Below are 14,008 nucleotides of genomic sequence, written 5' to 3'. Positions count from 1 at the left end.
CATTACCAATTTATTATGTGATGCACTTTTTCCTTTTTTATCAGTTGTACAGTGCTGTGGGAAATGAGAGTGCTATATTTATAAATATATAAATATTTACTGGAGATTCATGAATACAATGAATGATACTTCAAATGTTGTATTTATTTATACCAATGTATTATTCTTTTTCTCTTAAAACAATGATCTTTGCAACCTTCACCATAGCTAAATCACGTGCGCTTGTTTTTTAATCAGTGTAATTGTTTTGAGATATTTGGTTTAAACACACACAAAACTGCAGCTCCTGTGGGGTGTTCCTGGTCTGCAGTGGTCGGTACCTATCAAAAGTGGTCATGGGCAGCCAAGGCTCATTGATCCACATGGGGGGAGAAGGCTGGCGCGTGTGGTCAGATACAACAGACGAGCTACTGTAGCTTAAATAGCTGAAAAAATGAATGCTGGTTCTGATAGAAAGGTGTCAGAACACACAGTGCATCACAGTTTGTTGTGTATGGGGCTGCGTAGCCGAAGACCAATCATGGTGCCCATGCTGACCCCAGTCCACTGCCGAAAGAGCCTACAATGGGCATGTGAGCATAAGAACTGGACCACGGAGCAATGGAAGTAGGTGGCCTGGTCTGATGAATCACATTTTCTTTTACATTACATGTACAATAATAGATTTATACATATATATAACATAGTAGAGCAAGTAGCTGCCATGTTACATGTGCCAGAACAACATCTATGCCCCCTATTGGATTTGCCTTATATGTACCCAAACCAGATCTTAGTGAACAACTAAAAAACTATCCCTCCAAATGTAATCACTTGTGAGCGGGTGCACTTTCAATACCTTTGTTTACTTTTGGTCTCAGTACAGACATGTACTAGAGAGCAATACACTGTAAATCAAGCATGGTATCAACTCAGAACATGAATGAGGTAATGCTGCTTCACATGACCTTGAGGATCTGACTGCATCTTGAGTCCTTGAGATTGCAGTAATAATGCTGACACTCAAGGGCAAACAATGAGTTGCCAGACATGTCCATAAAAAATAGTTATACACTAAATTCCAGATTCGAAAGACACATCAGTTTGCCTCTGACAGTGGCCATTATTGCCGTGAAAGAGATGAGCAACAAGATGGATGTATACTCTCCAAATTACTTGCATGACCATTTGGATGAAATCACAACATACATTTGTTTAAAAGTGAAAATAATGTTTGCAGTGTGCGACACTATGCACTAAATTCATTGTAAACACACTCAGTTTTATTTACAAAGAGCAGTGATGGTTCAAAAGAAAAATATCAACATAACCAATTATATGTTCCTGCCGACTGGACCATACCATTGGTTGCTTTTTATTAAATAACCCCATTGTGTTTTCCCCCATCTCGCTCTTATACATTAACAAAGAACGGGAGAAAGGCTTTGAGGCTTATGTATAAAAAATGATTCTGGTGCAAAGTTATATGTGATCTTATCACCATAGCAACCAATGTTTTTGCTGATTCTGTCATTCCATTTGTTGCTATAGTGATAACATTGCTTTACAAATGCTCCACTATAATTACTGTTAATTCATAACCTCGTTTGAAAGTTTTTGCCTCTTTCTTCATCTCTTTCTAAAACACACAACAAAACCAAGGACTCACTAAATGCAGCTCCTTCACATATAGAAACACGTGTTTGTATTTTTGCATAAAGAAGTAGCTTCCTGTATTTGAATAAATATTTTAGCTTATGTCACTGCATATGTATGTTTTCTTACATGGATCAAGATAACGGAGCAGGAGAGTGGACTATGAGATGCAGCTGGAGACAATTTACAATGTTTAAAGTATATTTAACTTAAAGCTAAGAGAAATTATAACAGTTTGGCTTTTGGAAAATATATGAAAAGATGGAACAAGAATTAGTCTGTGCATATTTTAATTAGGAGAAAACAACGTTTGTTAACCTTACTGCTTATGGCACGTCAATGAGGTTTTTGTGATAACAAACTTTTATCACAAGGACCAGTAGGAAGTACATACTTTGTAAAAATGATACATAGTTCACACGCAGGGAATGCCTAATTTCTGTAGCTTTGGAAAATAGAAAATATAAATTGAACTACTTTTGACTCAAAGGTCATCACAAAGCAAAATCACTTAATGGCAAAGCTTGCAGTGATGTCCTTTTTGCTGATTGAAGGATCGTGGAGGAAGTCACCAGAGGGCAGCCATCTTGGCACAAGTTGCTGCCAGGTTAAGTCCACAGAGATGCAGACAAAGAAAGAAGATAGCAGATTGAGGATTGAAGATAGAATAGAGAAGACAAGGGAGAAAATAGAAGATGAAGGAGATGCGGAAGCCGAAGTGGACGGCAGGGAAGGTAGGGAAACATTTAGAAAGTATTAGAGAGAGAGAGAGAGAGAGAGAGAGAATGAGAATGTGAGTGAATGTGGACCCACGAACTTCGGATGAAAATTCTGAGCTATTTGCTTTGGTTTTGCCCATAAATTTGCAATTCGATTGAATCGGAATACACAAGTCTGGTACTAAGCTTTAAAAACTACTTTAGACAATGATAGTGCGAGACGATGCCATATTGAGCAGACTAGACGGGCATGAAGGCACCGACAAGTAGCGGCAATTAAAAAGAGAGAGAATAGTTGTTTTTATTATAATATTCTATAATCTGCTAATTTATACACTATTGAATAACACTGTAGATTTCACTCCCCAACCATTCACCTCCTTGCAAATAGTATATACACAAAGAAAAGCTCATTATAAGTCACTGAAGTCTCCCTGTCTTTTTACAGATTAAGAAATGTAAAAGTAGTTAAAAACTTGATTCCGCCCATACTCAGTGGGCACCAAAACAGGGAAGTATGCCATATACATTATCAGACAGATTACAAATGCAGTGCCAAGGTAAAATGATTTCATCTCATGCGATTGGTTTTACTCTTGTTTTATTATGAGACATCACAAATTGTGCTTCTCAGAAATCACACAGAAAATAGTAAAATTCATTTTATTGGGAAAAAAGTGAGGATTTTTTTACATAAGTGTTAATATGAATTTTGGTGAGCTAATTAGATTGAATAAGGATGGGGGTGAGGGGTGGGGATCTCTATGTCTTTTCGGTGTACAATTCCCATATCTGCCATTGATAATAGTCTTGCTCAAAACCTTTGGGAGAAAACAACAAAATAAAAATGGTAAGTAGGAGAGGTAATAGGCCCATATAGTGAACACTAAGATCATCACAGATGATAATTTTAAAGGGAGTGGAACAGAGTAAGGTATATGAAAATATGGAAGGTGTGAGGTGAAGATATATAGTAGATTTATACTGAAACATTACATGGAAGCAAGTAAAGAGGAATTCAGTTAAAAAAAAAAGAAATATAGATACAACAGAGGTACATATAGATTCCTCACTGTGAGATGCGGCAGTTTGTGGCAGACACGTAACGTCCGGTATAGTGGATATTGCATCGCACCACATTATTGGTGAAATCAGATTCCAACACTAAGTATTTAGGATTCACCACAACCTGGAAAAAACACAACATATATTCATAAACAAGAAAAGCATTAGGGGGGTGATGTTGCTATTGTAATACTGTATATACTGTAATATATATACACTTTGGTATAAAACATGCAATAATCAAGTATACTGCAATGACCTTGTTAGGAGAAGATGATGTTGTGGTGGCGTTTTGCAGTTACTGTACCTTGAGTATGTAGTTCCCAGGTTTCACCTCTGTGATATCAATCCACTGGCAGTCAATATCCGCATTGTATGTATCATAACAACCAGGACTTAGACCCTGCACAGAAGGCAGAGACTGTCACTGTGTACAAATAAAAACACTTGTGTGCATGTGTAAATGAGCATTCATTGTACTAAAAAATGAAGGGAAAGACAAAATGTTCAAGTTGCATTATAGAAAAAGCAACTGCAATTAGTAGTGTGTGTATATGCCGAGACAGCTGAGCACTCTCACCTGAGTGTGTGATGTGCATGCATATCTCTTAAGGTTTCCAAAGTCACAGGTTGTGTCCTCTAGGCAAAAGCTGGCCTTATGCCCCTCTGCAACCTTCCTACCAGTTGTGGCATCCAGCAGGTCATAGTGACTGAATTCATCCATGCTGTGATAATGCCTGCAACAGATAACTCAAATGCCAAACCTGGAAATGCCCACACAATTGACACCGCTTTTTAAAGAGCAAACCTGTTCTGATGCCATCTCCTTTAGTACTCACTGGTGACAGCTGTGCCACTCCCAAGCCTGGCGTGGACGAGTTGGTAAGAAATCGGCAGTTCCTTGATTCTTCACCCTCTGAGGGAAGCGAAGCAACACTCTCACATCATAATCTGATGCATCATCTGCATATGCAGAGCTGGAGAAACGGTGTACGATAAGAATACAGGCAGTGGCATCAGCATATGCACCCTCCATATACAAGTGCCCCTTGTATCTCTACAGCATACTGTCATCTGAAGTCATTACTATAACTGGTACACATGGTTTCCAAAACTGAAATAGGATTATTTTGTTTCTCCAATGAATGATACCAGCAACACATTGAGGAAGATACTTCCAGTTCTATTGACATATTTCTGTACTAAGAATTCTAACTGATTGTATATGTGTACATATGCAGAAATGTAAATTAATGTGACATTAATGTATTTTCTTGATTGTGTCATGGTAGATTGTAAACTCATTTGAGCAGGGACCTCCTCACCTGTTCTGTAAGTCAAGTTTTTATGCTATATGCTCTTTGTTATGTCCATTGTACAGTGCTATGGAATATGATGTGGCTATATAAAACAATAAATAATAATTTGTTAGCAAAATAATTTTGCCTATTTGCTTTATTTTGTAATTAAACATTACTTGATGGTTACAGCTCTTATGAGTGAGCACCTCATCCCTTCCCCTGTAAGAATATACTTAGTTACACAATTGGTTTAAAGTTGGCTATTTAAATCTCCATTCTGACTACACACCTTCAATCTGTGATACTAATTGTAAATTTATTATACTATGTTACGTACATGTATGTATGCATGGAAATGTATTTTTTTTAATTAATTTAAGTAAATGTTAAAATTGTTCCAAATCAGTAAAAGCATATTGGGAGATAGACAAACGCATTGCCATAAATGCATTCCTATATAAATTCTCCCAAAATCAGACTTGTGCATAATATGCTAGAATGTGTTTTGATATGAGGTCAGCTCAAATGTTACACAAAACCGCTTAACACACACCTACCCAATCTAAAAAAACCAACAGTCCTACAAGTGCAAACAACATGCACTGGAATGCATTGACATGCCAGTAATAATCTGCCTTGCAAACCCCAAAGGTCGCACTTAGTTCATTCCCCTTTGCCACATTCTAGCACATGATATTCTTGGAATTACAAATACATGAAGTCGCAATCAAACACTGGAGGAATGTCAGGTCTGCTATGAAACACAGTCACTCTATGCTAAGTAACCTCATGAACATAGACGTCTCTTTTATTTTAAGATACAAGGGCAGTTTTGTCAAAACCATCCTTCTTATCAGGTAGTATATTTCGCCACAGACTATAAGATTAGGAATCTACAGGGATAAACATGACCAATTCTCTTCCCTAGATTACTTCACTAAGAATTGCCACTTACTTAAATCTCTGCAAACTGTTTATAATCACTACAAACCATACTGTCTCATACAAATGTTGTTAACATTCAGTTTTTTTAGCTTTTCTGAAATTAGTAGCATCAGTCTCTCCTCAACACATAAAGACGTCAGTCTCTCATCTTACACTAAACAGCAAAATATACACTTAAACACAAATACAAAACATCAACAGACATTCAAATGCCAGTCCAGCCTCACCTAAACAAACACTAAATGCATGAGGTGGTCTCTTGTTTCCTTGCTTTTGTATTGAGTGTGCCTTGACGTGGCGGGTGAGCTTAATTATGCTTTGGCCAATTCATATAACCAAAACCTCTCATTTATATTATGTTTATATATTTGTTGCCAACTTTATTAGGGTAAGAAGTGCAGACAGTTTTTGTTTCTTGTATACATTGTACAGCCAATACACTGTTTCTTGCAGCATGCTTACACCTGTTTGGTAGGCCTCGTATTATACATTTGTATTATTTGAGCCTGTGACTAGCTTAGCGCACCGACATTTTTTCTTTTCCCTTTTGTATTGAGTGATACAGCAAAAAAAAATTATATATAAAAAAATGAATGCTATGATTTGGTTCTGTGTGGTTTTTTCACTAAAAGGAGAGTTGTCAGGAGAGTTGTGGTGTCATCCTCCTCATTTCACTAGTGATTAAACCCCAACTTTGTAATTTACTTTATTTCAATTGATGGCATTGAAGATCTTTGCATCATCAGGTTGCATGTTAGCAACTACAGCTGTATCCACGTTTATTTTATTACAAATATAAACACAATCACTTAGTTGCACTATTCTACTTCACAGTCCCATGGATCAGTATTGTCGCCTGCAGGCCTGTACTGGCCATCTGCCACACCAGGCAAATGCCAGGTGGGCCGCTAGCCGTTGATGTCCCATACTTCCCCGATCTGCCACTCCAGCCACACTTTACATTTAGCCCTGGTCACCTCCAACATGTATTTATTAAAACAGGGTTTGTTGGGGAGTTTGCAAGAGAGTAGCAACTTTGTCTTACCAACTTCGCTAAACATTTTAAGGTTCACAACCTGAGCTGGCCCTGCATAATGTACAGTTCAGTCAGAGAAGAAACATTCAAAACATCTCACTTGCAGAAGAAGCTCATTGGTGTTGGCATAATATGCATAGCAAATTCATTGTGTTGAAAATGCTCCTGCATACTCCCTCTTTAGTAACTATACCCCAAAGAGACAGACCTTAAGACTTCTCACCTGGACAGACAGCGCTCTTCTGCTGCGCACCGTAGAGAGTAGAGATGAGCTCTCTGAACATAGGTAGCGGCCTGGACATAACTTGGATCAGGCACCAAATCTGGAAGGCCTGGGAAGAGAGAGGAGTTGTATATAGTTCTCAATAGGAAAGATAAGATCTGCGGTATGGACAAGATATCATTTGTAATACAAGAACCTCTTGCCTTCTTTTGCATATATGGATAGCATATACACAACATAGTTTTTAAAGAGTCTTTACTGGGATATATCTGTAATATCTGTAATACATGAGAGGAATCAGAGTAAATATGCCGTTCCCCCAGTGCTTTGCTCACATGTTACATGTTTGCTTGGTTTCTAAGCTCCAAAATACAATTACATTTTTGTCTGTAGTACTTAACAGTGACTGCATGAATATGAATTTTATATTACCTGTTTACTCAGTAAAAGAAAGAGTTTAAAGTGGGCCAATCGTAAAATGGTCTTTGAAGGCTGTAGATACACCAGGCTTTTAGGATAACACCTGTCACTTTGTTCAGCTGTTTATAGTATCATACATCGATCAGTCAACATTGAAGCTCAACTGCTGACCGCTATTTTTTATCTTTATGGATTCTTAGTTCAGCTATACTGCCAACAGACTGGCGTAAGGCAGATGTGGTGCCCATATTTAAGAAGGGATCAAAATCTAAGTCGGGGAACAACAGGCCAGTGAGCCTGACACCTGGCAATAGAAAAATCTCAAACTGGACCAAGGTATTAAGTGGCAGGGTCTGTCTGGGGTCCTCTTCTTTATAATTTGTCTATAAGTCAATGGCAAGAGCTCAGTGTAATTCTGAGCACTGGTCCTTAAAAAGGACTTTATGGAACTAGAAAAGGTTCAAATAAGGGCTACAAAATTATTAAGTGCATATGAAGATCTTAGTTATGAAGAGATCAAAAAAGTTGTATCTCTATAAGGTAGAAAACAGCATCTTAGAGGGGATATTATAACATTGTATAAATATGTTCAGGGCCAATATAAAGAGATCTCCAGTGACCTGCTCATTAACAGAAATGTACAAAGAACAAAAGTTTATACTCTGAGACTGTGAGAGAGAATTCTTTACAGTAAGCAGGGCCGGCCCTACCATGGAGCAGCGTGGGGCAATTGCCCCAGGCGGCACTTTTGAAGAGGCGGCACTTTGCTGCCCCAAGCACCTTTTTTTTTTAAGGGGAGGAGAGAGAGGGGCGCCGAGTGGTTTTCGCTTATCAAGTTGTCAGTACCCGCTCGGTGCCCCTCTCTCTCCTCTGCAAGCCCTCTAGCTCGGTCTCCGTGCCCGCTTGTAATGGTGAGCGCTGGAATATGACGTCATTTCCGGCGTTCAGCAGTAAAGCAGACTTAAAGGCAGAGCAGGGAGGACTGCTGAAAGGTAAGTGAAGTACAAAGGGGGGGGTAGGGTGGATAATGAGAAGGTAGTGAGAGGAAGGGTAGATAATGACCCCTGGCGTCAGCAGGGGGGCGGCATTATGACTTGGGCCTGCCCTGACAGTAAGGGCAATGAAGGTATGGAATTTACTGCTGAGAGAGGTGGTGCTATCAAATACAATGAATGCCTTCAAAAAGGGTCTGGATATTTTTTAGAATAGAAGAACATACATGGATAAAAATAATAGAATAAACAATATTTTATCGCTTCTTGATCCACGGAGAAATCTGATCGCCTTTTTGAGTCAAGAAGACATTTTTCCCCCTTAGTGCCAAAACTAAAAAATAGCTTAATTGGACTTAAAGCAGGAAGGATAGATAGAAGGGTTGAACTTAATGGTCTTAGGTCTTTTTTAAACGTAAATAACTTATGTCTACTTGATATTTCATTATACTATGGAAATTTAAGGCACACAACTAGCTCTCATTCCATTCCTTATTTTTTTTCCCAGAGGAAGCAGGTAGGTATTGTTTTCCAAGCAAAGGAAATGTATGTAAGTTGAGTTATTAAACTATTTACATTTAAAAAAAAAAACTGCTAAACCAAAGAATGTTAAGACGCAATACAGACAGCTCTATACGCTCAGCTGGGTGGATAGAGACCTGAATGTGTGCAGATCTAGCATAGGGACCTGCAGCCTCTGGCAGTACATCTGTAAGCTTGTTTCCCTTTAGTGAAGAGCCATAATGCCAGGGTGTGTCTGTAGCTGCAATTTACAATAATTTAATTGAAGCAACATGGCATTTATTCCATGTGAACAAAATCCATAAAAAGACTTCTGAAAGATAACCATTAAACGAGGCTATGGAATATGATGGTGCTATATTAATCAATAAATAATAATGATGTGTGCTGCTTAAAAAAGTGTAATTCGTAAAAACAAACCCCTGCAGTATATATTTTTCACAAATGTTCCTCAAAGGGTCAATCCATCTGTCTAAACTAGTACATATTTAGCTATGACACAGGCTACATGATTTTAGAATATGGGTGAACAACAAAAAACAAATGTTTAGTACTCATATTAGGGTATATACTACCTGCATTGTATTACCAGGTTGCACTTAAACCTAGGACAATTACAGAATATGCATGTTTCATATTCTTCTATGAAAAATAATCAATGCAAATCACACACAAGTAGGGCTCTAATTATCTTTTCTTTTTCTATAGCATATTGTCGATTTCATTCTGTAGCAGTGCTGCAGAATATGTTGCTGCTTTAAGGATAATAATGAATGTGGTTCATGGTGCATTTTTTATAAAATTTTATAAAATAATACAAAGACAAATCTTTAAGCAGATCATTTGAACATTTCGAGAGTGCACATAGAAACATTATGTCTTGATGATGAGAGTCTGCACACTCCCAGAATGTTAAGAATGATCTTAATAAAGATTTTGTATCATTCTGTAGTCCATCTATGGATTATCACTATTATATAGAGGTGGGAGGCTTGTTACATGTTGCTGTTGTCGGTATCTACCTTATTTAGGAAACTCAGTACCCTAATCCCACTGTATTATTATTATTATTATGTTTATATAGCGCCAACAATTTACGCAGTGCTTAATACAATACATATATTCAAGGGGTACGACAAGACAAGAATTGACAGACTAAGACAAACCGACACATTAGGTGGAGAGAGCCCTGCTCGCAAGCTTACAATCTTGTAGGTATTCTATTGTGGTTTTGGATTGTTCCTTAACATGTAATCAATCAATAATGTATATGCCGGTGAAATTGTTAAATAATATTATGCCACACAAGTGACCCTAAAGGGCTAGAGTTCAACATCACTATTTAATGTGTATGTACATCTTTCTTGTATGTGTTTTAAAGAATAAACCTCTAATATGTTTTGTATATTCCCATCTCCACCGAACCGAACCTCACCTCTATTATTTTGTCCGTTTCTGAAAACGTTTCCCACGCTGGCTCTGCTTTGTTGTGCCCCCTGGGTTTCACCGCCTGTAGATGGGGCATTGGACAACCTGGTCTGTGTACCATAGTTGCTACCTTCACCTCCACCAGCTCCTCCAAAAGGGAGAAATCCCGCATCTCCACCATCAGCTCCCACTGCTGGACGAACTGGATCGCTGTCTGGAGACCCTTCACTCCCCCTGAATAGACTGTGGGAAAACCGTCGGTCAAGCCCATCCTGTGGTACTATGGGATTTGCTGGTGGTGGCTGCTGAGGGGCTAGGTTGGGTGATGCACCAAAATAAGGTGGCTGACCAAATGGTGGCACGTGTTCTTCCCAGGATTCCTCATATCCACCCCCCCAAGGCTGTGCCACATATCCACCACCGCCTCTTGGGTATCCATAGGTGTCGTCATACCCCTGTGGGTAATAGTCAGGCTGCGGTGCATAAGGTGGTTGTGGTGCATAAGGGGGTTGTGGTGCATAAGGGGGTTGGGGTGCATACGGGGGTTGCTGAACATAGGGGGGTTGCTGCCTTGAAAGGAATGATTGTCCAGCAGAGTTCTGGGATGTTGACTGTCGTACTCTTCCTCCTCCACCTGTCCCTGCAGAAGGAACAAATCGTCCTGTACCTGTTGTTTCTCCGCCACTTCGCCAGTTGTCTGGCACCTGCCCAAAGCCAAAAGGGTGACGTGTGCTACCCCTCACTGTCTGGGAACTGGTACGGGGCAAAGTGGGTGCCTGACGGCGGCGGTCAGAGCCTGTCCCACGACTACCATCCAGCACAACTCGAGCTCCCCCAGCGCCTTCTCCTGCTGCCTGGTATTCAGATCCTGAGTTTAGCAACCGGTATCGCCTCCCGCTCTCTTCCCACTGGATCATCTGTCCCCAGCCAGCCCCATCCTGCCCTAGGACCAAAACAAGTCCTGACAGACACAAACAAATGTGTCCCAGGAGGGCCATGTTGTTATTCCTCTTCCCCAACTAAATTGGGATGTAAAAGAGTGCTAGGAAAGATAGGTTGGATTTCTTAAGCAGTTGAGGAGGCTGGGGAGGGGATCTCAACTCACAGTGCTGATAAGGGGACACATGGTGACAATCGGGATCAAGGAAAGCTGTTCCTCAGGTTAATAAAAATGATGTTCCGCAGATCCCTGTTTATAAAGAGGTGCCAAATGATTTGTGCTTTGCTGGTCCCAATCAGGCGGTATTTAAGTTTTCAAGAGCCACGAGGAAAGTGGTAGAGCCACGAGGAAAAACAGAAGAGGCACGTAGTTAATTGAACATCTCTGCAAATCTGGAACAGACAAGTTTGATGGAGCAAAGTTCTATTGACCAGCCGCTGATGGATAGGGAAATGGATTATTCTAGGAAGCCGTGCTGCGAGAGGGATCACATCCTTTCTTCTCTTGCTGCCGTTATTTTGTTCATCTCTGTCACCGACTTTGTATTTCTCTGACTTTTCCAGTCAGTACCTTCTTCTTATCTGTTTCCTGTTTCATTCCATCCCTTTCTCTGTAACCATTTCTTCCCCTCACTTCCTGTTTATTCCTTTCTCCCCCACTTTTTTTCCTCTCTCCGCCTTCCCTTTCTTTGTCTCTACCCCCTCCTCATGCACACTTTCTTTTCCTTCAAATTTTTCAGTTTTCTGTTCTTACATTCTCTGCTGTGTCCTTGTTCTCCTTTTTCCACGCTCTCTGTAATCACCCTACTTCCCCCCTCTCTGTCGTATTAATTGCCCCTGTGTCTTGTTTTAGCTTCAGAATGTTATAGTTTAAATACATCATCTGTTGGGCACTGGGTACATCCTGCAGATAACCTACTCAGCAAATAACACAGTAGTGCAACGTATCAACCCAGTGCAACATTTATTTGACACCCGGCATAGATCCAGTTTCTGTAAAACATTCAGGTTTAGCACAAAATAGTGTATATCATAAAATATGTAGAACACAACTTTGTTCTGCATATTGCTAAGACTCAAAACATTAACTTTGCCTTGAAAAGATAAAGTAGTGTAACTTTATTAACCATGTGCTTGCCAGAGGCATGTACAGTGAACAGTGTATTTTTATTATTATCTTTTATTTATATAATAATTTGAAGTACATTCCCTATCGGATTATGTACATGAGCATAAATGCTTAAAGCTAAGAGCTATACATCATTGTTTTCCAATACTGAAATCCCAATGTAAACTGTGATTTCAGATGCACTTTGTTAGAATAGCTTTCTTTACGATGCAGGTGAGAAGGGGTTAAACCCACCAAGGCTGCCTAGCAGGCTGGCAATGGGACCCCCCTACAGAAATCTGTCTCCTCCCATCTCATGCTTTCCTGAGCTTTGCCCTGGGGGCTGGAAACAGCTGGAATGAGGTAATGTGAAGAATGTACTCAGTGGTGCAAACCCTTTCACTGCCAACTTGCTGCAGGGGGAATAAAATGCCACATGCAGCACATATGCCGAGGCATTTGGGAAACCTCTAGTGTGAGCTCTATGTATAGTTTATTGTGAATGCACAAACTATGATCATGTCAGTTACTGGATAACCGTGAAAGTCTATGGGTTTTTATAGTTCCACATAGAGTTTTATAAAACAATGGGAACTTCTGAACCTATAGTAAGCAGGGCGTTGCACATAGCTAAGGGAAAGTCTGCCTCAGAAAAAGAAAAACACGTTACATATGAAAAAGATCCAGAACACATCACATGTTAGCGCAGGAAGTACATGGACTGCAAGGTGCGGAACGGATAGCGAATTTTGCTGTAAAGCATAACGCGGTGTGCTACACACATGTATATACTTACACTCTAAAATACCATTTTAGTAAGGCGTGACTTTGGAAACGGAATGAATGAGCTGATTGACCCTGAGAATCTTTAAATGCACACTCCAGCCATCATATGTACTTTAATGCATATGATAGCTGCATTGTCCCTAAGTTTTTTTTATGGTATTCCTTTTGCAAATGCATGGGGAAGAATCCCCCCATATACATTTGCTCCTTTCCTCACCTAGCTAAACAGCAAACACATTTCCTTGCACATGATATACTTACCTCCACTCAGCTCCTGCGCTGACTCAGGGAATACTATGGGTGACGGTCTGTTCAGTCCCCCGTGCGCATGCATGGAAAGAGCTTTCATTGCATTCAATTTGCTTTCCTGCCACTGATTCGCTGCTTCAAGAAGCCAAGTGTCGACAATTGTTGGACCACGGAGAAGCTGTGGAGCTTCAGCTTCTACCTTAGGTAAGTTCTTTCTCTTACTTTTTTACCATTAAATAATTCATAATAAAGTAGCCATAAAGAACTCCAATATGCAGTCTTATTTGACTACACTGTCAAGGTCAAAACCGTAAGTGGCCATGAGGTTAAGATATTCTGTATATTAACCCCTTAAGGACAATGGGCGGTCCTTAAACCCATTGAAAACAATGCATTTTGAGCCCATACATGTACGGGCTTTGTCATTAAGGGGTTAATCATAGTTCAGACATTTACCATGAGACCCAAAGATGGTAGCTAAAATCCTGAGACACAGTCATTCCCTGGTATGCAGGATGGGAAACCTCTTCCACTAGTGTCCAGTTTGCTTCTGTGTCAGATTTTGAACCTCCCAACGCTGGTCCTTTTGACCATCAATTAATTTGTTTACTAGATACATATTCCATAAATTGTGAACATA

At 39.8% G+C, this 14,008-nt stretch overlaps 1 protein-coding gene across 1 annotated transcript; it reads right to left on the bottom strand.

Moving 5' to 3' along the window:
• Positions 1–3,003: 3,003 nt before the first annotated feature.
• LOXL1 (lysyl oxidase like 1) lies at positions 3,004–11,543 on the bottom strand. The gene is made up of 7 exons (XM_053465017.1): positions 10,294–11,543; positions 6,925–7,033; positions 4,259–4,396; positions 4,000–4,156; positions 3,727–3,822; positions 3,428–3,543; positions 3,004–3,175 (listed from the first exon to the last, which is right to left on the bottom strand). Exons 1-7 carry the CDS (start codon positions 11,282–11,284, stop codon positions 3,169–3,171), a joined length of 1,614 nt encoding a protein of 537 aa, XP_053320992.1. The 5' UTR covers positions 11,285–11,543; the 3' UTR covers positions 3,004–3,168.
• Positions 11,544–14,008: the final 2,465 nt, after the last annotated feature.

The sequence above is a fragment of the Spea bombifrons genome, chromosome 4 (genome assembly GCF_027358695.1).
Source record: "Spea bombifrons isolate aSpeBom1 chromosome 4, aSpeBom1.2.pri, whole genome shotgun sequence".
Taxonomy (NCBI): Eukaryota; Metazoa; Chordata; class Amphibia; order Anura; family Pelobatidae; genus Spea; species Spea bombifrons.
The sequence above is the reverse complement of the archived record's forward strand: the minus strand, read 5'-3'. Positions and strand labels throughout refer to the sequence as shown.